The sequence below is a fragment of the Manacus vitellinus genome, unplaced genomic scaffold (assembly GCF_001715985.3).
Source record: "Manacus vitellinus isolate BGI_N305 unplaced genomic scaffold, ASM171598v3 scaffold_34_pilon, whole genome shotgun sequence".
In the NCBI taxonomy this organism is placed as follows: domain Eukaryota; kingdom Metazoa; phylum Chordata; class Aves; order Passeriformes; family Pipridae; genus Manacus; species Manacus vitellinus.
The window spans coordinates 1564091-1589820 of NW_021940488.1; the positions used below are offsets into that span (position 1 = coordinate 1564091).

The 25730-nt window shown below is 43.6% G+C and overlaps 2 protein-coding genes and 1 non-coding gene across 3 annotated transcripts in view; 2 read left to right on the forward strand and 1 right to left on the reverse strand.

Annotated features, from left to right (window-relative positions):
- URB1 (URB1 ribosome biogenesis homolog) overlaps nt 1-13927 on the forward strand; it is a gene marked incomplete at its 5' end in the record, with an annotated part of 41110 nt that extends 27183 nt beyond the window's left edge. Inside the window, 14 exons of the mRNA XM_029961442.1 lie at nt 88-281; nt 1958-2068; nt 2157-2220; nt 3041-3212; nt 3744-3846; nt 6542-6702; nt 7059-7170; nt 8068-8174; nt 8704-8847; nt 9535-9644; nt 10238-10414; nt 10752-10993; nt 12043-12624; nt 13211-13927. Coding sequence (XP_029817302.1) covers nt 88-281; nt 1958-2068; nt 2157-2220; nt 3041-3212; nt 3744-3846; nt 6542-6702; nt 7059-7170; nt 8068-8174; nt 8704-8847; nt 9535-9644; nt 10238-10414; nt 10752-10993; nt 12043-12624; nt 13211-13416 — 2485 coding nt within the window. The remainder of the gene's footprint in view (nt 1-87; nt 282-1957; nt 2069-2156; nt 2221-3040; nt 3213-3743; nt 3847-6541; nt 6703-7058; nt 7171-8067; nt 8175-8703; nt 8848-9534; nt 9645-10237; nt 10415-10751; nt 10994-12042; nt 12625-13210) is intronic.
- Nucleotides 13928-16884: 2957 nt separating this feature from the next.
- On the reverse strand, nt 16885-18557 carry LOC108640459. The gene is made up of 2 exons (XR_001921193.1): nt 18424-18557; nt 16885-17135 (listed from the first exon to the last, which is right to left on the reverse strand). It is a non-coding gene; the product is annotated as an uncharacterized LOC108640459 (transcript).
- Nucleotides 18558-22284: 3727 nt separating this feature from the next.
- Nucleotides 22285-25730, forward strand: part of MIS18A (MIS18 kinetochore protein A) — a 9176-nt gene continuing 5730 nt past the window's right edge. The window contains exon 1 of the mRNA XM_029961431.1: nt 22285-22340. Within this exon, the coding sequence (XP_029817291.1) occupies nt 22285-22340 (56 nt within the window). The remainder of the gene's footprint in view (nt 22341-25730) is intronic.

Below are 25730 nucleotides of genomic sequence, written 5' to 3' on the forward strand. Positions count from 1 at the left end.
TCTCATTTCTGAAACAGCTTTTTATTTCAAGCAGGTTTCTATGAGTTTGGTTGGGATCTGACTTTTCTGTGGTCCTTGCTCCCAAAGGTACCGCTACAGAGATGAAGGGTTTCTGAAAGTCCTGAATGTTGCCTTACAGTTACTATACAAGAAAGAATCTTCACTTAGTCAGAGCTTAGTCAAGCTCTCCAAACTTCACATGATGGTCATGCAGCACTCTCTATTTTTGTCAGTCATCCTGAGGTCAAGAGAAGAAGATGGCATGAACATCCAGACAAGAGGTTTTTTTTTTATCTCCTTCTTGCCTTTACTAAATATAGTTAATCTTGTCTTTCTTGCATTATATTTTCTCCATCCACTAATCTATCCATCTACATGAATACTTGCAGAGCTATTAAACAGTTCCAGAATATTAGCATTTAGTTTTAAATTGTACCTGTTCTTGGATCCAAATGTTACATATATTTTATTGATGCTGGTTTTAAACACTAATATTTCTAAAACAACTGGAAAGTAGGTTTGGGGTTTTTGTTTGGTTTTTTGGGTATTTTTAAACCAAGTTGAAGTCTTGGATTGATTCTTTTGCTTTCTGTGAGGCAGTTAGTATAAGATCACAGAAGTGCATATAGGTCCTGTGACGAGAGACCTATTTTAAAATAGGTTGATACAGGAGATTTTAAGTTGATTTTGCAAGTTGCATCAAAAAAATGTTAATTTAAATGAGGTGTATTTGATACCGCAACTTTCATGAGGAATATCCTTCCTCATAAATTGGAATATAAATTGGATGCTAGTTCATGTGTAGGATTGGCTTTGTTTCTTCATTGCTGAAATGCTGCCTGACCATTAACCACATTTAGTCTGCCTAGACCTCAGCTTTTCCCCACAGCACAGGGGTTTGAGATTCACTGATTAAAGGAGCTGTGTAAGAAAAAGGGGAGGAAATTTTCAGGGCAGCTTGTTGATAACAAATTTTGTGTGTATTGGTGAGGAACATGTAAACAAGCTTTCAAGTTTTAAATCACCTGAAAAGAGAAAAATGCTCTTGTCAAGTCACAAATTTAGTGAAATTAAAAATAAGGAATAGATTTTGCTGCTTACTGTATGTGTCTTACCTTTAGAATGTATTTCAGTAGAGCAGCAAGATGGATCCTTTGAGGCTAACTGCAATATTCCAGAAGCTTGATGTCAAGAGTGCATTCACTCAGGCTGTTGCTTTATGAGCTCTTCAGATTTCTGCAGATAACTAGGGACCAAAGCCTGTGCCTTCTCAGATAGTGGGAGTAGAGAAATCTGGAGTCAGGTTTTGAATGTGCTACAGACACCCTGTTTGCCTTTTAGTAACCTGATCACTTATTTTTTCTGTTTCTTAGTTAGTTATAGAACAAAGTGGGTGATTTTTGTATGCTACAGGACAGAGTTCCTGTAGCTCAGTAACTACCTGAACTCTGCAGTGCTGATCCCTGTTGGAATGCACAGTGTAGGAGCATTTTTGTAGTTACTGCAGCTGGGGTGTGAACTAACAAGTTCTTGCTATAACTCCTCAAGTACCTTGGGGAGGTTGCTGGGATGTCTGCCTGTTCCCCATGTAATGCATTCTAGATGCCCTCCTGAGAGAGGAGGGAGTGAAGGTATGGCAGGGTAGGGGACAGCACTCCTTTTTAACCAGAGAGCAAGTGGAAAAGTTTCTGCATATGTACCACACTGGGGACCTCACCTGGCAACATGCCTTGTGTGTCCAGCTTGGGAATACTGGTTTAAGATGTTCCACTTCAATGAAATGCATCATAATTGTCCTTTAGTGTAGTTGGGGAAATGGGTTCTGGTATTTCTAGAGACAGATCTTGATGTAAAATGTACAGTCCTGTCTGTGCATCCATTGTAGAGGGTCTGGGGGGGTGTTTACATGTGCACTGTGTGACTGGGAGCTGCCAGGCTAAAGCTGTGCTTATTCCAGAGGCGCTGGTGGATGTTCTGCTGACAGCTGTGCAGCTCAGCCCCTCTCTGTGTGAGAGCAGCCACCTCCCTGTGCTGCTGGGGGCCTACGGGGCCACTCTGAGTGCTGTAGGTGAGTGTGTTACCCTGGGAAAGGCATTTCCTACATCTGGCTTTCATCTCCATGGGTGACTAACTTCAGGTTCAATCGTGGTTTTTAGATCAGAAGATACTGCTGCTGCTTCAGTTGTATGAGAAGAATAATCAAAGTCTTATAAACTCCAGGTAGGCTGAGCACCTTCCTTTGTTGGAGTAACTACACACCAATAAACAGTCTCACAACTGGCATTTTTCCAGGATCTTATTTTTGACTGAAATAAACAATGAGCAATGTCAAAGCTAGAGGTGAATTTTGCTTTTAGAAACATTTTTCCTATGAATTTCCTATTCTCAACCTTGTTTCTCATGTGTTGCCCAAACATTTGGGTGTCTGTGGGTTGGGTGAGGAAGTGCCTCATTTCAGGAGTCCCCTGCTCTCCATACTTACTACCCACCATAGGGATGTCCTCAGAGATGGAGGCCAAAGTGTAGGACTTCTGGTCATTAGAGTAGGACTTCTTCCCCTTCCTGTGCCTGAACAGTCCACAGGAAAGCCTGTTGCAGGAGTTCTTCCATACACTGAAGGTTTTGGTCTGCCTTCCTCACATGCACTTTTCTGTCCTGGGGGCAGAAATATTTCCAGCAGTGCAAGAACACTGGCTTAGGCAGCTGGAGCAGGTCTGAATCCCTGTCTCTTAATGCAGCTGCTCATTCTTACCTGCACTTAGAGCTTAAATATAGAGGCACTTTCTGTGAGCAGGTACATTCTGACTTGGATTGACAGGGTAGGACAGAGTTAATGAGACACTCTCAGACTGAATTCAAAAAGCTTTGTGATAGATGGAAAAGGTGTTGAGTTCAGGAAATGAGTTCTAGTTTCATGTTGCCACGGGGTAATAAGTACAAGTGAAGAGAAAATTTAAATACCTATTTTGAACCTGTAATTGCTTTCTGCTCAGTGCCAGCAGTCTGTTTCCTAATGCCTTTACTTTTAACAATGTTTAAGAATCCTGCTCTGGGGTCCGGCTGCTGTGGAGCATCACAGGACTTGCAAGAGTCTGGGGAAGTCCCTCTGGCAGCAACCAAGCATGGAGGAGATTCTGTGTCTGCTAGACAGAGAAAAGATGATGAAGACAATTCTGTCATTCCCTCAGCATCGCCGACTGCTGCCATCACAGGTGCTTTTCCTGCAGGCTATCCTTGGTTATCCTTCTTTGGATGTGCAAAAAGAGCCTTTCACTTGAGCCATTCCTTTCTTGCATTCATGTAATACATTGCAGTTTGTTTCCATCAGGAGAGTAATTTCAATTCGTAGGATGACTGGAGTTAATTCTTTAGGACCACTTTTCAGATGAGTTGCAGTATATGGGCCACATCTTGTTGGCAGGTGTGATTGTGCATTGCAAGACTGTCATGTGTGTGAGACCAGAATTGGAGTATCCAAGGATGCTCTGACAATAGGCTCTCCAGTCTTTCCTGAAGTTTGCTGACATGCTGTTGGTGCTGGTGAGGAGAAATAGTTGTGAATAAGCCCTGGTAGTGAAGGCCAGATTTAACCATTGGAGTGCATGTCTCACCCTGTGTTGCATTATATTTTACAAGGTGTAGTATCAACTGGTTTATCCTGGGATGAGGTGGTTGGGGAAGTTTGAAACCAAGCTGGAAATTGTTGTTGTTCCTTACAAATACTGGTTTGGATTTGGTTTCAGGAAATACAAGAGTCACTATATAAAGATGAAACTGTCAAGAGTCTTGATGACTTCTATGATCCTTGTTTTCTACTTCAGCTCTTCAGTGAACTGACCAGACCAGGTAAAGCGAATGTTTCTCTTGGGTATTTAGTGTCAGGTTACTCTGCTGCAGGAGCAAGTAGTACAAGGAATTTGTGTCTGACTTTCAAGAGAAGGAATGTACTGCAGTGAGGGCTGTGGCTGAACTGGCTGGAGATCTGGCCTGTTACAGGCTGTAGTTATAGAACATGGAAACTTCAGCCAACTCACTTTCCAGCAGATAGAGGTGCATGGGGCCAGTGTGTGTTATGAATAGGCTGAGAGCCCTCAGAAATCAAAGGGACACAAGTATCCTAAGGAATTTCCTAACCAGCTCCCTCCCTGTGTTGGTTATGGTTAACCACTGTGTAGTTACAACTAGATTTGGCTTTCCACACCAATAATATCAGAAGCACTTGGCAGGCTGTTAGTGTCTGTCAGTGAAACCACACTCACAGTCCTTTGTTCACCCAGACCTTTGCAGTACAGCACCTGTTTGGGTGTTCTTAGCCTGTCCTTAGCTATGGTTTAAACTGTACAGCAGGAACAAGAACTGTCTTTCAGTCCTCTGAGGAGAAAAGATACCAGAACTATTTGACATTTTGTAGGAGGAGGGATTTCAGATGATCCAGTAAATGTGCTGGACCTTTGAGATGGATGTGGATGAAGAGCATGGACAGCCAATGTCTTTGGAACTGGGTGTAATAGTTGAATAAAGCACAATGCCATCACCACCCACCACCTGAGCTGGAGAGAGGCATCTGATGGTTCTTGCTCAGCCTCAGCAGCACTGCAGCTGGTGCTGACCCTCTTGTGTGGCCACTTGTGTGGGAAGCAGCGAGACTGAGAACGTCGTGTTCTTGTGGAGCTGTGGAGACAGTGGCTGTATTGAATCTGAAACTGGAGAGGAGAAAAACAACCCTCTTTACTGTTCCACACTGAATGAGAGTCGGTGTTGTAAGAGGGGCACTTTTAAAGGGCCCAAGTGATTTATGAGTTCGAGTCCCATGGTGCTTATAAACCATGTCATCTGCTCTTGGAATTCCCAGCTCTTTATTTATTTGCTCTTTGTACTGGCTGCACAGTGCCCTGTGCACAGATGTAACATAACTGCTGAGTTTATAAACACGGACTTCTTGCACAGTATTTAATGCTCACTGAGGAAAAAGTCATTCTAGAGTTGGGCAGATAACAAGTTCTGTCTATCTTCAGCTCTGATAAGCATCTTGTGGAAAGCTTTTCCATCACGGTTCTCGAGGTCCTTTAAACAAACTGTATGTCAGACATAGAATTAACTTGGTGGTTTTTTAAATAATAACTCGTCATTTTATGTTAATTGTTGAACACAGTCTCGATGCAAGATATTACCACTGCGTGTTTTTAGTGGAAGAAAGTTTTCCAAATGAATCTGTGGACTGCTGAAGTGAGAACCTTGGATTTCATTACGTGGCACCACCTCATGAAATCACCCACTTGGTGTGACTGGTTGGTGCCTGTTAGTAGTTCTCCAGCAGCCTGAAGGAGAGCAGAGTGGTGGCTCTGGGACAAAGGGCACTGGACTGGTGGGGTGGTAGAGACTCTGCTGTTACCTGGCCCATAACTAGCAGAGCTGGGTAGGAATCTGCCAGGCATGAAATGGAGTTTTAGGAGTTCTGGCAGTTGAGAAGAAGATGAGGGAAACAGCCCAGCTGCTGATGCAGGGACAGGACCAATCTGTGATTTGTTTACATAAAGATATCATATATATATATATTAGTTTATGTGTGCAGTGATGGGGGAGGAAATCAGTGGATCAAATATGGGTACTTGTAAGTAAGACTACAGCCCCTTCTTAAATAGGAATATTTGTTTCTGGAAGCTTCCTCTTGACCTTCAGTGTGAATGAGGAGAAAATACCTTAATATAATTGCTAAACTCAGCGCCATGGTACATTTGCACTGTAGCTGGTAAAATACCATCAAAAGGTGCCATTGTGTTCCTTTCCTGGTGAATGGAATTGAAATAGTTTTACACCAAGTCTTTTCTAGCCATCAGTGGGTAGAAATGGGACAAACTCTTCAAAACACAGAGCCCTTAAATGAGAAACACCAAATCCTGATGGCAAAATGCTGTGGAAGGTAAATGTTAGAAGGGAGTGTTTCCTATTTTCTGTTGGGCTGGATTTTGTTTTTCCCAGAAGGGCACAGAGGTGCAGTTTGGTACTTTGCTTGGAACAGGCCTTACCAGCAGAGTCACTCCTGCCTGCACAGGGACAACTGCTGTGGCCAAAGGACTATTTATGTGTTACTCTCCTGCCCTTTCTGTTGCAGAAGCTTTTTAGTGCAGGTAGGCTTTTCATTTGCTGATCTTTCTTTTAGGCACCCAGAAAATGCTCCGGGGAGGTGAATTCTACCTCTTGTTCTTCTTTGTACTCAGCTTTTCCTAAACAGTGAGATATGATATGTCTTTTCAGAGTTTACTCCTAACTTGGCATGCCCTAGGCAGGCAGGGTCATCTCTGTCTCACATAAATGAGACTGACTTCATGAATTCCAGCTCAAGTAAAGAATTCCTGTTCAGAGTGATTTGCAGAACACCTTTGTTAGCTGGAGGAGCCTTCAGCATGTGGTGAGGTCATAGTTTGTCAGGGTAGAGCTAGAAATGGGTGCTTATGAACAGGAATGTTAAGGATTATAGTGCTGTTACATACTATGGGACTCACCAGGGGCTTTGCTGTGTCTTTTTTCCCTCTTCCCACAGAGTGTGTGGTGGCATGTCACAAGTTTGTGGAAGTCAATGCCCTGGGTCTCACAGTAGCTGCCCTGAGCAGCTACGATTCCAACATGAGAGCGGCTGCATATTTTGTCCTGGCTTCCTTCCGCTCCCACTTGGAAGGAGCTCGCTTTCGGGAGAAGAGCCAGGTAAGGCTGAGCTCCACTGCCAGTCTGCCAGATGAGACCTTGAAGGTCATGGACACTCCTTTGCTCATCCATGTACATGCACATGGTGAAAGAGCTAAAAGCAACTTTTTATCCTCTTTTCCACTGTTTCTCCTCTATCGCTTTATGTTTCTTTCTGTTAGAATCAATAGACAGAAAAACTGGGGAAATGTGTTTTAGACATTCTTAGAAATTTTGTTTATAGGAATGGAAATCCTGATGGAATTGATATTTGAGTTACAGCCTATGAAATATCCTGAAAGCTGACTTATGTATTCATACTCCTGTTATATTCATTCGGTTTATGGTTCAGGCTTTTCTCTTCTGGGCTTTTGTAGTTGCTGTATCTCTTGGATACTGTGCAGAATGGAATCAGGCAGCCCAACCTCAGGTTCACCTTCTCCCTGACCCTCTACATTGCTCGTGTGGCACAGCAGATACTGAAACCAGGTACTGTAACCTCCTGTGCATGTCACTCCTGGGGCGAGTCCCTGTGCATGTCTGGAAGAGGGGAGGGCTGTGACACTGGTGGGAGCCATGATCCTGCATTCCTGTATTTCACAGAAAAACTCTCAGTATTGTGTAGGCTGCCTTCCTGAAGCAATGGGAAGTGCTATTTGTATTTGTGTACAAAACCAGTCTGATACGTGGTGGTGAAACCACCACCTCCTCGTAATTTTGGGGTGGAGGTGAGCAGAGGATGAGTGTGAGGGTCCTGCTCAGCAGATCAGAGTAGATTAGCCCAAGTGTTCTCTTGTCCTTGGATGCTGAATCAACATTAAGTCACTGTTGCAAAGGAGTCATGGCCTCAGGGAGCAGGGCAATCTGGAAAGGACCTTGTGAGGTCTCCAGCCCTACCTTCTGCCCAGAGCAGCTGTGAGGGCAGAGCACTTTGCTGGGTCTTTATCCCAGAAAACCTTCAGACCTCTAGGCTGATCCTACAAAACCTCCAGGGCTGATGACTTCATAGTCCCTCAGGGCAACTTGTTTCACTGCTCGTGGGGGGCATGTCTCGTCTGTAGAATAAAAAATTAGGCTTGAAGTGTGTAGAGGTTTTGCGTCTTGCTTTGCTGCAGATTTCTGTTCTGTCAGTGCAGTAGTGTTGGATTTGGTGAAATCAGAGTCATGGTGAATGTTTATCTTCTCACCTGCTTTGTGCTCATTCACTCTGAGCTTTTCATTTTGGAGAAGAGAAGGGATGCCCAGCAATATAACGAGGCCTCCTGCAGTTCCTGGGCTGCTCTCACAGCTGGAACATTGCCCAGTACAGCTGCCATTTACTGTTCTCTGTGGTTGTGTATTGGGAATGTGTTCCTCCTCCACAATGACAGTTATTTCTCTTCACAGAGGAGCATATGTATATAAAGGTAAACAGATTTCTTCTATCACACCAGTATTTGGACCTGAAGAAAGTTCCAGGATTTTTCCAGCTTTTCTACAGTTTTGATTTTGAGGTAATGTAAGGATCACATCTTAGGTATCCACTAATTCCTCAGACAATAATAGAAAAAAGCCCTTAAAATACAACAAAATCTCCTTCTCCCATAGGTAGTTAATTAGAGGCACCTTTGTTTTGTTTCATATTAGAATTAAAGTTATTATTTCCCCGTTTCTTTGTTGTTTTCTTAATAGTAACACACAGTGAAATAATTTGTTGTGCTGTGTGTTCTCTGTGAGCACACTAAACAGAATATTCTGCCCTAGCTATCTTACATTCATCTTCGAGTTTAGATTATTAACACTGAGCTCAAATGAAGTATTTTAGGAACAGAAACTTTTAAGGTTCCATTTTCAGTGCATATTTTGGCTGCAGACTGACTGTTCCTGATGGATGTTAGTGATTAAATTTGATAGAGATGGAAATGGAGAACAAGCTGTGGTAAGCCTTGAGCTGGCACTCCCAGGGAATCAGGTTTTTGTGCTCTTAGGAGCAGGTATTGTTTGGAAATGTCTTATGGGGATATTTTTCTTTATGGTTTCTAGTACAAAACAGAGCGTGAGTGGATCCTCAGATTTCTTGGGGAAGGACTGCGTGACAAACATTGCTATGAGCTTTATGACTACCAGAGGATTTTCCAGGTCATTCTCTCCTTTTTCAACAGTCCTTTGTGTGATGAGGGCTCCCAGGTAAGAATTTTTTTAAAAAAATGCCCACCAAAAAACCCCAAACCCCAGAAGTTTGCATGACTTGGAGATCTCAAACAAGCACAAAGCAGAAAGGAGCAACTGACTCTTCCCTTGTGCTCTAGAAAATCTATTCCTTTTTGATTTTGTGTATGTGTGGAGGGGGAAATAATTGCTTATATAGAAAGCGGAGTCACATCCTTATCCACTGAAACTGGAACAGCTCCCTGCCATCATGGAGCCTCAGTTGTGTACCACAACCTTGCTCCTACATCCAGAGCCTTTGCTTTTTTGGGTCCCTGTATTCCCTAACCAGCATGTTTGTTACCTGTACAGTGCTGCAGTAGGAAGGAAGCTCACATTCCAGAAGCTCTCAGGTTTGTGAGCATCCACCCTGAGAAATCCAGTCTGTTAAAAGTACCTCAGATGTGGAAATCTTGGACAAAAATATAAAATTGTCCTGCTACTTTAAGACTTCTTGAAAGACTAGCACCTGTGGTATGAAGCTTTGAAAGGAAGACGTCTTTTCTTCCCCGGGGTTGCTGAGAACAATTGGTGTTGGTGATACATTTTACCTTGAAGCTGATCAGATACTAGTCCAATTACTAATTATGCCCTTCTAAAAGTTTTATAATTAGATCCTGACCATTTCTGAATTTGTGAAAGAACAAGTTACATTCTCTGTTTCAGAGTCGTATTCTGGAGATACTGCAAAGTGCTGCTCGTGTCACCAGAGCTGCCTATGAGCTCATACAGGATCACAGCCTCCTAACCTGGGTCCTGCACATCTTAGAGAAAAGGTAACTAGGGAAATACTAGAGAAATGGAAACAATTCTACTGTCCCCAGGAGCATAATTATGTGACTGAGTATGAAAACCAAGGTGACAGATGAAGACAGTCGGGGCTGGTGACGTTCAGCACCAAGGGCTGTACTGGCAGAACTTGCTGAACTCTGAAGTGTCCCTTGTGTTTCTGAAAACAGAAACAAGGTGCTTTCAGGTTGTGGAAGGGAGGGATGATGGGGGGGGCTTTGTGTTTTTGAGAACACTTCCTTGAAAAACTTAGCAAAACAGTGCCTTGTTTTAGTGTATGTAACTTTTAAATTTCAAATGCCCACAATTCACATCCTGTCATAGGACCTGCTGCGCAGTGACTGGCACAGTAATGGATTTGAGCTGTCTAGAACATTTCTCCTCCTGCTCCTTCCTCTTCCCCTTGCCTCTCCTTCACATACGTGGGCACACACACACAAAATCTCTTCTGCACAGAGTGCCCTGACAGGTTCATGCAAGGCTTAGCACCAAAAGTGCACAAGAATATGGTCCCCTGTAGGTGATGGACCAGTTCCTGGTCAGGCTCTGCCTTCCATATGGGTTTTCTTTTGTTTTTCAGGTTTCTGGAAAACAAGGTGATAAATAAAATTATTTCCTTACTCCATACTCTGTGGCTAACAAATTTAGGAGACAAGAGAGAAAGAAAGAATCAATCCCAGGAGAGCAGGAAATTTCTTCCTATTCAGCTTGTAAATGAATTTCTGTATGTTTTGATCACGTTAATCAAACACATTCGGTAAGTCCTTTGCTTTTGTTTTTAATCAGTTTGCATCTTGTCCTCTCTACCCTTTGAAATTTATTAAGGGCAGAAAAATTTCTTGATCTCTGGTAGTTCCATGCTTTTTTTCACCTTCTGTTTGGAAGTTGAGTAGTGAATTTGGATGAGATTTCTTTGACAGGAAGGTTTAGCTGTTTGATGACATGGGGAATAAAGTAACATTTGATGCACAGTTGCTGTGAAGTTCTGCATCCTTAATTCCTGACCATATGGACTGTAAGGGGAAAAAACCTTGTACTTATTTTATTAATTAGCACACAGAAAAATACATGGCACTTGTGTTTTCTGTTCATAGGACTAATCTAGATCTGGCCAAGCTGACTCAGTTCTTCAGCACCCTCAGTTCTGTGCTGGAATATCGTGCTGTGGTTGTTGAGGCCTTCAGGGAGATGAGGCGTTTCACGGTGAATGAGGGAGTCCTCTCCAACAGGGAGGTGCTGCTGCTGCTGCACAAGTGGAGCCTCATCGACAAAGACTTGCAGCTGCAGGAGGACCTGCAGGCCCTTGCTCAGAAATACCAAATCAAAGAATTGCTCAGTAAGTGCTAAAATATTTCGGAGGAGGAAGCCTTTGTTGAGGCTGTTACAAACCAACCGTATAAGTGAGGCAAACTTCCCAGGAAATAGTGTTAATAACTTTACTTGGATGATCTGATACGGCTTGGTGGAGGAGGAAGGGAAATGGAAAGCAATTTTTCAGGTCTTCCTTGCAGCGATTTCTAACTTTAACACAATTTGGAAGCTTTGGAGAAACACGGTTTTAAAAAGGGAAAGAGCTTTAAAATGAACTTAATTGCAAATCTGGTATCAGGCTTTGAGAAACTGTATTCTTAAATCTTAAAAAGAAAAAGCAGTGCCTGAAATAAATTTCAAGGCTTTGTGCTCAAAGGTTTGAATTGTTCTCAGTGTGGATGATGGGCGATCTGGAAGTGATACATGGGTAAAAAAATAAAGCAAGGGAAAATTAAATAGTTAATTATTCAGTGTTTGAAGGAAGGAAAAATATGTCTGGACTTGTGTGAATTTTCTTGTGATATCTGTGAATAAAATGTCCAAGGAACTTGGTAGTGAGAGGTGTTAAAACAACGCTGGTTTCCTGCAGCTACAACTGCTCTTGGTGCACATTAGAGCTTCTATAGGTTTGTTTAAATGTTCTGTATCAGTTTAATTATGAAAGTATCACATATTTAAGGGATACTGTAAAAGCTTCCGTTTTTCTGAAGTTTTTCACACCCTTTAAAACTCCTCAGAAAGACACAAAGAGAGTTGTTGTAGTGACATCTGTAACTTATTGTATGTGTGGGTTTAAAACACAAGGTGTTACTCCAAACCTCGAGAGCTTCTCTCACCTCCCAACTGGGTGATCCCGTTCAGAGCAGTGTTCCAACCTGGAGCCCCTGGGAGCTGCCCAGAGCCCATTTGAATGGCACAGGCTCCATGAAGCAGCAAATTGAGGCTGGTACTTACCCTTTTAGCTACTGAATCAACACAAGAAACCACCTTTCTCGCATAATTCTGTACCAGGAAAGTACATAGATACCTTTAGAGTATCTGATATTTGTTTTGGTGGTGGTTTTCTTCTTACAGAAAATATTAAAGACAAGAACAAGCCCCAAGCCTCTTCTCGTGCATATCGTCACATTCGGAAAAAGAACGGGGTTGAAGAAGATGACACTGCTGCAGACCTGGAAGTGTCTGAGCTGGAGAAATGCAGAGACCATCTGAATTCCATATTTGCCCACTGGGAGCCTGTTTTCCCAGCGTCACCTTCCAAACAGGGAGGGGAGCCCCTCAGGCCCAGTGACCTTGGGGATGACTCAGTCAGTCTCACCTGTGCATCCACTCTCATGGTCACGAAATGGCTGGTGAAGTCCATGGTGGAGTACAGCCTCAGTGAGCAGAACGTGTCACTGATGCTGCGCTGGCTCCAGGGTTGTGTTGTGCCACAGCCGGCGGCCATGCGGGAGATGCTCAGGGATGAGACACTGAGGAAGAACCTTTTCAAGTTCTACACCCAGGTCTGTGAGGCTCAGCTCTCCAAAGAGCTCCCTGTGCTCACCTCCATCATGCTCCAGCTCATGGATGCTCAGGGCCTGGCCAACAGCTTCCACGAGCTTGTGAAATCCTTGTGCCTCTCAACCATGACAGAAGAGGATGAGAACAAGAAAGGTAACTTGTCTCTTCCTTATCTCTCTTGTTACAAGGCAGTAATGGGAGGAAGTAGGGAGTTCCATGGGTTTTTTTAATTCAACAGACCATTTTGAAGTTTGCCCATGTCCACTGGAGCTCATAACCTTCCAAGGCAGAAGCTGTATGTGTGATGGAATGAGCTCAGGGTGGGCAACATAGAGAAGGGTCACACTTGTGGGGCTTTCTGACAGTACAACACTCACACTCCGACAAAGAAACTTCCCTTTCAAGGACTAAAATGGAGTTCAGTTCAAAAAACACCATTCCAAGGGGAAAAACAGTCTGCAACAAACCAAGTCCACGTGGCCATGGGTGCTGATCCATGTACTGGTCAGTGTTAGCAACTGACAGATTTCAAACTGTTTTATTTAAGGAAGCTGACAGGAAACTGGTTTGTTTCCTTCGTGTGAGGGGAGTCATTGGCTTTGCATGGGCAAGACCCCCCCAGATTTTCCATCTAGGGAAACAGGAAACTATTTTAAACCATAAGTCTGGAGGTAAATGGTTTGATATTACTATGTGGAATTAGTATCTGTTCTGATTTTTCTTAATTTGTCTTCCACAGCTGTTTGTGTATTCCTGACATCCGTTTACATCAAGGACATGTGGCTTGGAGCACGGGAACCAGATATGTTAATAACTCATGTCAGATTGATCTGCACTAGTGCAGATGGAGAAATAAACGGTGATGACTTGGAAACTCAGGAACAAGGAGAAGAAACTATTACGTCTCTTTGCAAAACACTTTACTTGGCAACATCAGGGCATTAATTCAGGGAACTGACTCTTAATCTTTAATGTTCTGTGCTCTGCCATCGTCGCTGTGAGCCGTGAAACCCTCCTGAGCTGTCCCCATACAGACCTAACTGGTTTGGTCATAAAAATCAGTGTTTTATTATTGTTTACTGAGCAAACTCAGAGGGGGAAAATTGTATTCATTGTCTCTCAGTGGGACATTAAAGTTCCAGTTTCCCTTTTCTTGAACAGTATGGGAACACGACATTTATGTAATTTTTATTAAGGCATTTTTAACTTTATGAAGAACCAAAAAGACTGTTTCCTACGCTCTGGACCTGTGTCCAGACACAGTTCCAGGCCCTGTGTCGTTGGAGTCCGTCCTCTCTCCAATATAAAATGGGGAAAAAAGGCTGCAGAACGTCCCACAATGTGGTGTAAGTGCAAAGAAGGAGGAGCTGGAGATTTAGCCACGATGATATACTATTTCTTGAAGAACCAAGTTTATTTCATACCAAAACCAGTGTGAATAAAAGACTGAACACTGGAATCATGGTGGTCTGTGATTCTTCTTGGTTTTAAATGAAATGGCTTTTGAAAGCATTTATATCGGAGCTGGTCTATTTTTACTATCCTTGTTTTTTCTTAAATTAAAAAAAGCCCTGACCATCATGGCTGCTGGAACTTGCAGCAAAGGTCCGTCTTCTCTCCACTTGGAACTGGTGGGAGATGGAACTAAAGCCCAAAGGACTTGCTGCTAATTGATAATTTGTGGGTTTTAGTGGGAATTCTCTGTGAAATCTGATAGATAGTTCTGGAATGGGGCCTGGAGGGCAGGTGAACACAACAGTCCAGATCTGCAAACACCCAGGACCTGAAGCTTTGAAATGTAAACCAGGATTTATTAAATTGTCTCACAACTACATGCTGTGCCCAGGTCCTTTGTACAAATTCTGTAGAGGGAAAAATCAGAACTGCACGTTCCTTGTGATGTGTATTGAATCTGTTGTGGTTTTTAAATAAAAAAAATGAGACCCTAGTAATGAGATTGCTTTTACATTTGAATATTCTTGTCCTAAAGAAGCTGTCAGCTCTGTATCAGGACTTGAGTTTAAAATAATATTTCTTAACAAAGCTGAAAGCCCCTTGGAGACTACATTTTGTTTCAGGGGGCTGACATCAGGAAATCTGTGTGAAGAAAAAAACCCTTTTTTTCCTTGATTACAAAAACCAAACAGGCACAGTGAAACCAAAGGAGTTCCAAAACAAAAGATGTCTTTCCCTCTCACCTAACTGTCAAAGAAAATATATATGACACAAAGGGAAGGGATTTTTTGGTTGTCTCGAGGGCCTGAGCACACCCCACAGTGGTTTATAGTTGGATATGTTGAGATAATTAAAGAAATGAGGTAAGAGCATTCCCCCAACCCAGGGATAAGGAGGGATCACAGTGTGAATGTGGCACTTGGGGACGTAGGTTAGTGGTGGCCTTGGCAGTGCTGGGGAACAGTTGGATTTGATCTTAGAGGGCTTTTCCAGCCTAAACAATTCCATGATTCTCTGATTCTAATGGAGGACTCTGGGGGCAGGGGAAATAAAGTGCTCCCTGTGGAAAGCAAAGCACTGGGAAGCTTTGAAATGGGTACATATGGAATGTCACGGGAGCAAATGCGTTGCTTCCCCCCCCTCCTCTGCCCCCACGTTGGGTGCTATAAGCCAGGGTTGTGTTTTGCATATTATTTATTATTTATTATTGTTTATATACTTCATACTGTATTTCCAGGTAATTTGAAAGTTAAAAAATAAAAAAGGTCTTTTTAGTGGTTATGTGCTCCAAGCCATGTTTCAATGCAACCCATGGAAGAACACCTGTTGTCATGAATGAGAGTATCCACATCTTCCAGAAATCCCTTTGAAATCCCCTTGTGGAGTGGAGGATCTTAAAAAACAGGGTGATACAAGTCTGTCCTGAGTCAGGGAGGAGGATACTGGAGCAGGCAGGCCATGCAGAACTGGTCAGGAGAGAGGTTCCAGCTGAGGGCATACAGGTGGGGCAGGAATGGTTGAAGCTGCTGCATCCTTAGGAGGAAAATGGGTCTGGATGGTCAGGTTTTCTTCAGAGTGTCTTTGATGACACTGTGTGACTGCAGTGGAGTTACTATTGCAAGTAATTCCTAATTTGCAGTGGGAGAGCTGGTGCCAGCAAGGGAGTGGATTCTTGTCTCCTGTGAGAACTCCCTCAGCTCTGGCAAAGGGTGAGGGTGCCCCATGAGGAGGGGGAGGCTGTTGTGGCCATCTGAGTTGGCTAATGGAAACACTTGGCTCTGATACCTCTGTCCATGCTGCACCATAAGTTTCTGCAGCCTTTCCTAGTTTCTCCACACTCAGTGTGGAAAACCACCCGGCAGCCTTCACACGTGGGTGGGTTTCTGAGCCCAGCACCACTCAGTCAGTTTGCTCACAAAGCAAACTGCAGCAGTGCCTTATCTCTGGGGCTGAACAAATCTGAAGATTTAAAAACCAAACCAGCAATACAAACATCTGCCTGGTGGATTTGGTCTGTCTCTTGTGTTCAAGGCTTTGATAATGCAGCCCAACCCACCCACTCTGGCATCATCCTGACCCACACTCCCACATGAGGCTGCTCTGGCAGTGCTTCCCTGGAGGAGTTTTTGCTGCCTACTTGGGGATGTGGAATTTCTATGCTTCTCCTCAAGTTTCAAATGAGTTTTGTGTTGTACTTAGCCCAGGAACTTGCTGTGCAGCCTTACCTCTCTTCCAGCCCTCGCTGCCTTCCTCAGCCTGACTGTGCAGACCAGCTTTGTGCTTCCCGGAGCTCCGAGGGCATCTCAGCCTCTCCAGTTCTGCCTGCGTTTGGTGGGGAGGAGAGCTGGGAAGAGCCAAGGCCACTGAAGGGAGAGGGAATGTGAGTGTCTCTTCTGACTCTGCTCCAGCTGAGCTGGACCCATCCCCTCCACGTCACCGAAACACTGCCGTGACCCTCAGTAGTTCTGTCAAACTATTCATCAGCCTCGTGCAGAAATGTAGTGTTGTTTTTGTGGTTTTGCCAGCATTTTCCTTTGATATAAAATACATATTCCCTTTTTCCAACACCTTGGTAACTGGCAGATACCATTTCAAGACTGTTCAACACTGACAGTTTCTTTACCATTGACCATTTCAAAAGGGAAGCAAAAAGCAATTGGTTGTTCGTAGCAAAACTGTATTTCCAGGTAGCAAGTAAAGTAACTGTTTATTCAGGAAGATAATTAGTGCAAACCACCACATGCCATTCACTTTTTAAGAGCTCTTCTACATAAACAGTATTTTAATAAATTTTAAGTAACGAAATATTTTTTTGCAAAAGTAAATAAAGGATATGTTCTATTCTTGGGGCGAGTGCTGAGCCATTTTACTCAAATATGGCCATTAGGACCTCCTCTTATGCATCCAGGGTTTTTCAGGTTTGTTCTTTGTTGAAAGACATTTTCCTTTTTTCCTGAATCCAGGTGATTAACAGGCAGTCACAGCACTGAGCTTTTCTCTGCAGCCATGGGAACGGCGCTGCTGGGTTGGTTTGACCTCTTCCAGTTTTACCTCAGGCTCAGATCCTTCCAGGAATGCCCATTTCATCCGAAAGGGAGATAGGTGTTTAAGAAGCAACCACATCTGAGTATGGGCTCCTGAGGTCATCACAGTGAGGCTGTTCCCCATTGGAACTGCTTTCTTCCATCTGGCTCCCTACAATCACTTGTCTGGAATGTGTGGACAGAAAAAAGTACAGCTATCAGGAATGTGTTTGGAAGAGAGACAGTCTCAGTTTCAACAGGAAGTACATCAAAGTTTTAAGAAATAAAGAAGATGCTGCTTCTAACACAGAAGACATTGAATCCAGCAGGAGAGAAGCTCTTGGACTTCAGCCCTCTTCATCCACCATGAGAACCATGTCCTTGCCTGGAAATGGAGTATGACCAACAGGAAAGGTATGAGGTGTCTCCCCTCTCTCCCTCAAGATGGGGCCTTCGGTCCAGCCCTTAATTCGGTCCTTTAGTGAGATTTTTAAAGAGGAAAGTAGAAACTTTGCTATGACTTTCTCTGTACCAAGGGTGAAGGGAACTGTCACTGCTGCTTCTGGGGAAGCAAAGAGGGATAAGAGCTTCCTGAGACTGTGAATGGGTGTCACTGGGGACAAGAACAAGAGGGATGTGAGATATTTGGGAAGGATTGCCTGATACTGGGGTTGGGGAAAAACAAGACAGCTCTAAGGGCTGGTGGAGAACTGACCAAGGAAATGGGATAGACCTAGAAAAGAACAGATAGGACTCAAGTAGCAGGAAATGTACAAACAATAACAACTCAAAGATGTGTGGTTCTGCCAGAAAAAGAAGTTAGTGGTGGGGTGGAAGGGGTGATACGAGAACAGCAGAGTGCACCTGCCTCCTCTCCTCCCTGAGCCCTCTTGCCAGCAGTTTCCCAAACTTCACCCTTAAAAAGTAAGTAGCAGATGAGTCCTGGCCTAGAAGCAGTAAGTTCTAGTTAACAGGGCTGAAGACAAGATCTCAACTACTACTGTGTCCTTAGGCATTCAAAGGTGGTGAGGAAAATTACACTGGGAAGAAAAATGTAACCCAAAAGTTGACAATGGAAAATTTTTGAAAAGCCTTATTAATGTCCTGGAGCCACCCTGGCTTCAGAAGGGAGAAAGAAGACATTCTGGAGTAAAAGCAAGTGTTTAATTGGCTACATAAAGCTAATAACCAAAATCTAAAAAGCAAGATAAAGCAAATGGGAGAAAGAAGTGAAATATAAACTTTATAACCTCAAATTTATATTACTTGCAAATGAAAGCTTAAAATATCTGTGCCTGACAAGACTAGCTCAACAGAGATTTTGCTTAATGGTAATTCAAAAAACAGAAACAAAACCCCAAAGTCTCAGCAACAGGCCCAGCACAGGTTTGGGAGTTTCTTTGCTATGCTACCAGTGTATTCTATTCATTTCTCTTCTCTCTCTTTGACAGAAGCAAGACAAAAAAACTCTTACCAAAACAGGATGTTTCCAGTCCATTAAGTAGCTAAATACCATCAGTTAGCTATCCATGTTTTAAAATCAGCTGGAAAACTTGCATCTCAGAGACCCAGGGACTGTCTGAGGAGAACTCTGGCAGGGTCTGTTAATCATTAGCCATCCCTGGGACAGCAGGGAGGTTGGAGGAGGCTGGAAGAGTTCCAGAGTCCCAGTACTCAGAGTACTCTAAGGCAGTGCTGTGACTGACCTCAGCCAAGACAAAATCACAGAATTAAATCTGAGATAAGATACAACCGAAATAGTGATTCGAAGGGCAGTGCAGATCTAGAGAAAGCCAAGTACAGTGAAAAATGTCTGATGTCATTTTTTGAGGGAAGCATGATTTGAAAGATAAAGGCAGCTTCATATCCGTGATTACTGTGAGGGTGATGAGGCACCACATCTAAACACTGAGTGGAGTTTCTTACTGCAGGAGATCTGTGTGGAGCCAGCAGAGCTCATGCTGCCAGGGAGCCCAGAGGCCCTGGAGTGAACCTCTCTGAGAGCAAGAGGCTGGGACAAGGGATGAGATAGAGAGATCTTCCAACTCTCTGGGCACCCAACTCGGGGGTTTTTTTCCAACATTACACTGTCTGGACAGCCAGAAAATGTGGGTTGTGCGTGGCTGCCAGGAATGTATAGCCTCTAATGAAATGCATGGGAGACCAGTGTTCCTCTGGAGAGGTCCAGGAAGGAACTTGCCCTGTCCCCCTTCCACTGCGTGAAGGTCCAACCTTAGCCAGGAACTGTCTCCAGCCACTAACCCTCACTTTTCTGCATCATTTTGGATGGTAAGAAACACCACTGAAGCAAGTGTTAGTACTGGCTCTGGATCCCAGCAGTGTGATCCTCAGTTGCCTTGGCACGCTAATGGGTTTGAAATCATTGGTCCCATGCCCCAGACCTTTTGTCTTATTTCTGTGAGATAATGTAATGGTGACAAAGGGGACTGGGACCTGGATTCCACAACCTCCTCCCCTCTTGCGTCTCAAACTCACCCATCAGACTTAGCACCAAATTCTTTGGTGTTGCAGAGCAATGTGTGGTGCAATCAGATCACGGAGTCAGATCCAGGACCTCTCAGTGTCTCTAACCAAGGATTAAGCTGTGGCATAAGTAGATATAGGCCTTTTGGAAGACACTTTGACACTGGCTTGTTTTCTGTGTGGAGATGCAGGTTAAAAAAAGCAGACTCTGCTGTGGAGGGTGGTGTGCCCTTGCCAAAAGAGGAGACCCTGGTGTTGCATAGCAGTGGTAGAGATGCAAAAATTGCATCCAAAGAGGCGAGACCAGCAGGATGAGGGAAGGGATTCTCCCTTTCTGCTCCACTCAGGTGAGACCCCAGCTCCAGCTGTGGGGACCACAACACAAAAAAGACATGGAGTTGCTGGAGACAGCCCAGAGGAGGCCATGGAGATGCTCTGAGGGCTGGAGCAGCTCTGCTCAGGAGACAGGCTGGGAGAGCTGGGGGTTTCAGCCTGGAGAAGAGAAGGCTCCAGGGAGACCTCATAGCCCTTTCCAGTGCCTAAAGGGGCTCCAAGAGAGCTGGAGAGGGACTTTGGACAAGGGTCTAGAGGGACAGAACAAGGGGTAATGGCTTCTCATTGCCAGAGGGCAGGGTTAGATGGGATATTGGTAAGAAATTCCTCCCTGTGAGGGTGGTGAGGCCCTGGCATAGGTTACCCAGAGAAACTGTGGCTGCCCTACCCCTGGAAGTGTTCCGGGCCAGGTTGGATGGGGCTTGGAGCAACCTGGGCTAATGGGGGGTATCCCTGTCCATGGCAGGGGGAGGTGGGACTAGATAATCTTTAAGTCCCTTTCCACCAAACCCATGCTATGTTTCTGTGATCCTATGAAAACACAACCTTCAGGGACACCCCAGGGATCTAGCTGACCTGTGGTGGGGGTTTGCTCAACATTCCACTGAAGCACAAGGTGCGCTCGTAGGACCCTCCTGGCTCCTCTGACCTGGCCCTGAGCAAGCTGGGAGAGCACACAGTACCCTGCATGTCCCTGGGAGTGACAGAGAGATGGATGAGAACAGAAATGGTGAAGGTAAAAGTTCTCCAGCCTTGACCAGTGACGTGTGTGTGTGTGTTTGTTGGGTGAATGTATCAGAATTATCACAGGGAAAGAGACAGGAGGTTTCCATACAGATATCGTGTGACTGTCGTGCCAAGGGTAAGGGGTGGATGACATAACAAAGAGGATGACAGGGGAGGCTGGTGGAAGTTTACAGGAATGATTTCTTCCAGACACCCCGTTCGGTTTCGTTGCTGGAACTGGGAGAAGGGTAACTGAAGTGGGGCTTAAAAACCAAATGGAACTCAATCAAAAAGGGCAAGTTTTGTGTGTGTGTGTTGAATACTCCCTTCAGTCCTAGAATTGTTTTCTTACAGTATATTTCAAGTTTAGAAAAACGAAAAGTCTAAGCAAATCTCATCCAATAGTGCCTTTCATTAATGATTCCTGGGCACTCCACGAAACATTCCTAGACTTGCCTTGTTCACAATAGCTCTTTTGAAGGCCAAAATTGAACATATCAAGGATAAATATGGATATTTTTAAGTGAAGTATTTTACTCAGTAACATGATGAAAAAGTGAAAAAAAATCTTAAAAATCAATACTTTGTTTAAGTCTCCCAAACACACTGAGATTTTCATGTATACAGACTTCTCCTGCCAGTTTTTTAGGAATAGTAAATTATTGGGAACATACCTCCGCTATCCTGCAATTTTATTTCCATTTCCATGTTTCTTGTGTTGTTAGCCTGCCTCCTGCTTTGTGGTTTAGTTGGGTAAGCTGCCTTTTTTAATGTTGTTGCTCCTTGAGAAACCAGTGGATTTGAGCTGTGTTATGTCACCTGCAAACTTCATCAGTTCTTTTTATGCAGGTGATTTATGCAAACAGAGAATGGCTGTGGGTCGAAAGACACTCCAATCAAATAACTACGTAAAGAGTGCCATCTCTGTGCAATTATAAATGTTGTATGTAACTGCTGGATCATTGAAGGGAGTGAATGTCTCAGGTTATTTTATCACACTGATCTGCACTTACTTTATGTCTGGTTGTACTTACTTCACTGGAGTTGATCCGGAGCGGGACATACACAGCAAAATAAGAAAAAGTAACGTCACGAAGGCAGCAAGTCCGACCCAGAAGGCGATGACAATGGAGTCTGTGGACACAACACAGTAATCCTGTCACCAGTGCCACAGCAAATATAAAACACAGCAATATAATTTATGGTCTCTAATAAAGGTTCTCAGTTGAACCACTTGATTGGTTCAATTTCTCCTTTTAGGGAGAGGCATCTGAGTGCCAATTTGTTAAAGGTTGTGAGAGCCTCCTAAGAGTTTATTGTAACAGGGCAAGGCCAGGGCTGAGGGATGGGTTGGGAAAAAGCATCCAGTCAGTATGCTGGTGACTAGAGCTGTGCAGATATTTGGATATGGTTCCTTTTACATAGTCACAGTGCAGGATGCAGTGTGGAGCTGAAGCCTGGGCTGTTACTGCCAAATCCTGATTTTAGGGGAAAAAGTACAACGCAGGATCTTTAAGATGATGCCCTAAGGGAGGGAATCACAGCCTTGAAAGCATTTTATACCAAGAGAAATACCAAGGAAAGCTTGTTCAAAAGTGTCTGTGACCCTCACAGCACATCAGTGCAGTGGAAGTGGATGTGACCCTTGCCCTGTTCAGCTGCAGTGCTTCTGTAATCATCATAGAACAGTGCAAAAGGCTGCCTGCTTTATCAGGACCAAGTGGTTTCTTTAAGGAACAAGCAAGAGGATTCCCAGTGCCAAAGTATGTGTTCCAAAGTGGGAAACGGGAGTATGAGGTGGCTGGGGGAGCAAAGGAAGCTGCTTTTTAATGAAGGCTACAGTGCTGTGTAAAGTACTGCCTGAGCCATGGGCTTGCTGAGAGATGGGAATGATCCACTCCTGCCCCAGGAGCACAATTGGTCACTGTTTCAAAAATGCTCCTTCCTGGGATCAGGGTGGTGGTGGCCAGTGCCCAAGTTAAGCCTCGGGAAGGTTGGGTGCTCTGCCCTGAAGTCACAGCTGGCGACTCACTTCCACCGGGGTGAAAAGGAAGGGTCACTGACTCCAGAGACAAATATTGACCAAGACAAAATAAATCTTTCCTCTGAAAGGACAGAAAACACTGTGTTCTTTGAAACAGGTCCAGTATGTTTGATTGGATGTTTCTTCTGTGAAGAAGTTCATCAGAGCTACAAAGAGATTAAGGGAGTTAGCCCAGCCCCTTTTAAACCTCAAACTGGGGCTGGCCCAGCTGTACCCTTATCAGAAAGCTGAGTTTTGGCTGGGCTACTGAGAAATATCAATGTGGAGGGGCAGCTTATTTATTCTTCCTCTGTTAAAGAAAGTTTTAATGACCTCTAATTCAGAGAACGTTAAATTAGCATGTGAAGGCCAATATTCTGACATGCTCTTCACCAACTTATGGAAAAAAGCAATGGGGTGATAGTGGCCAACCACGGCTCCTAAAGGGAGAATTAGGGGACTTCTGGTAAAAAAAAAAATCTAAAAAGCAAGGTCATGACCCCAGGATATATTGAAAAGCCCAAAGTTTTGAAGTGTTCAAAGCCACTGGGACAGAAATGAAGAGTTTGGATTTACAGAATTCTGTATCAGAACTATTTTGGTTCCTTCTTTTAAGAGCAGATTTAATATGTTTCATGGAACTCACTGAAGTTAAATAAATTTACTCTAGGTCCCAGCGGGAGTTTGAACCAAAACTTCCTGGTTTTAAGTTCTGTAATTAGGATATTTTCTTAAAAAAAGTGGAATAATATATTTTAACAATCAATAAAAAGCTTTCCTATTGCTAAATTTTACCATTACCTTTTTGTGTGTGTGTGTGCATGTTTTTAAATAGCTTATTAGCTCACGGGCCAATTAAGCTTTTTAATTATTTTTATACAAAATAGAGAGAGCTGCACAACATTATTAATAGAAAACAAGACCATGATTTTACAGCTGGATTTAGATGCATTTTCATGGAACAAACAATCTCACAAAGCTTCAGAGACCAGCCACATAATGGAGGAAAGGAAGTGCAGAGATTCAGATCTCTGTTTTACATTGAATAAAAACAACCAACAGGCAAAACTGAATCAGGGAGCTCCAACCCCATCCCAGGGGTTACGGGAACTGCACGATTCACTTGGGCTGCCCCAGCAACGCTCCTGAACAAACACTCAGGTCCCATTGCAGCCACTCAGCAGAGACCCTCTGGAACATCAATATTTATGGGGTTACTCTGATCCTGGAGGTAGCCTACATTTTTACAAACTTGGAATGCTTGTTGCTCTCTGAGCAGAAATGACCACATTTCATCCTCAGTGCAAAAGGCAAGGACTTGCTGAACTTAATCCACCTGCACATCCCAAGAACATGAAGGCAATAATTCCAGCTGTGGCTTCTGGAGATATAAGAATGTAAATATTATGCAAACACAGGAAAACCTACAAAGTACATTCATTGCTTGACTGATGCTTTTACTCAAGTTAAAAACTAACCAGCTGTGGGGTTGTTTCCCTTGGTGTTTTCTTTTTAACTGGTAACCCACTGTTCTCACAGTGGTATTTGGAGAAGGAAGAATAATAGTACCAAGAGGATGCAGTCTCCATTCCTCCTGGACTGCTGACATGGCAAAATGTCAGTTTTCACCTCCTTAGAATATAAAAACACCTGAAAGGTGGCAGACTTCTCAGCTTCTTTATGGAGAGAAATAAGTGGAAAAAAAACAAACAGTAAGAGATTGATTTGCCCTGCTTTTAATGGAAATAAGGATGATAAGATCACTCACAGGCACATGGGGTAATTTCTTCCACAAAACTCTCAAGAAATTTAAATTAAACAGAGGTGAGCATTTTGTCTCAGAAGTAGAGTTTCTATGAATTTCAAGAAAACAGGCAGCTGAGTAGAGAGAAATACCCAGGGAGGAAAGTACTGTAACACAAACACCACCCTCATTATATACCAGGCAACCCAAATGGTAGAAAAATGTTATTAAGGAGAAGAAAAAAGTGGAAAGCTTAGATTCCTGATTTTTGGTGCAGTCTGGGTTTTCCCTGGTGGAATTTGGGGGTAATTATCTGCCCTAACTTTAAAATTAAGAGAATTAGAGAAGCTACTCATAGCCTGCCTGGTCCCAGCAGAACCAAACGTTGCTCTAAAGCATTACAGAGCAAGATTTTCTGTGTGGAAGGATGTGGATATTTACAACACCTTCTGTAAGGTGTGGTGCTCTAAGTTTGGAGGCAATAAACCCTCAGCCAGAAAAGCTCTCCTAGAGGCAGTGCAGGGTAAGTTTCTGCTCCCTTTTCCTATTCTTGCTCTCCAAGCAAACAAAGGACAAGCAGCTCCTAACGTGGGCCAGTTCAGTCTTTGCTGACAGAAAGGCAGTTTCTTGCGCTAATTACAGAGACATGACAGTATTCTGAAAGACCATCACATTTTCCTTACAGACCAGATCACTGTAATAACCCTGGGGAAAGAAATTTTAGTCTCTGAAACCACATCTGAACAGTTGCAGCTGTCTTCAGTAAACTAAACAGCAATGGATAAACCCCTTAACTTTGTCACTTAACTGAGGACACAGCCACAGGCAGAGCCTTGGCAGAAATGGAGGGAAAGCAAGTGCCTGGAGTGGAAGAGAGTCCCGCTCTCCCTTGACTGCTGTCAATCCATCCACTACACTCAGTCCATCCCTCAGAACAAAGCCTGTCATTCCATCTCAGCAAAACTGAACTAACGGAGTTACATTAGGACAAAAAAAAATTACGTGCCACTTTAAATAACCATAAAACGACGTTGCGATTTCATTGTGCAAAATTGTGAGCTATAGCAAGGCGAAGGAGGTGAATACTACTTCATATCATATCCTTTGAAAATAAACTGCAAAACACAGCAGAATCAGCTTCCACAGCAGGATAGCATTTTCCCAATAATGTATATTATTACTTTATTCATTCAGCAGCCCTAAATCAAAGGAGGAAAGATAAAAGAACAGCTTTTGTTCCTGGCTAGTGGAAACATCCATTTCTTTTACTAAGGCTCTCAGTGTTTGTGAGTTGCAATGTAAACCTGAGGTTGCAAGACAAAACCACAAAAGTTTTATGAATATCTCTGCTCACTCAGTCAACTTTGTTGACAGTAGAGTACAGGTAGCTAACATCCCAAATTACAGATTTGCAAGTCATCAGATTTCCCTTGAGCAAACAGCTTCAAAAAATCTGTCCTTCCAAACAAGA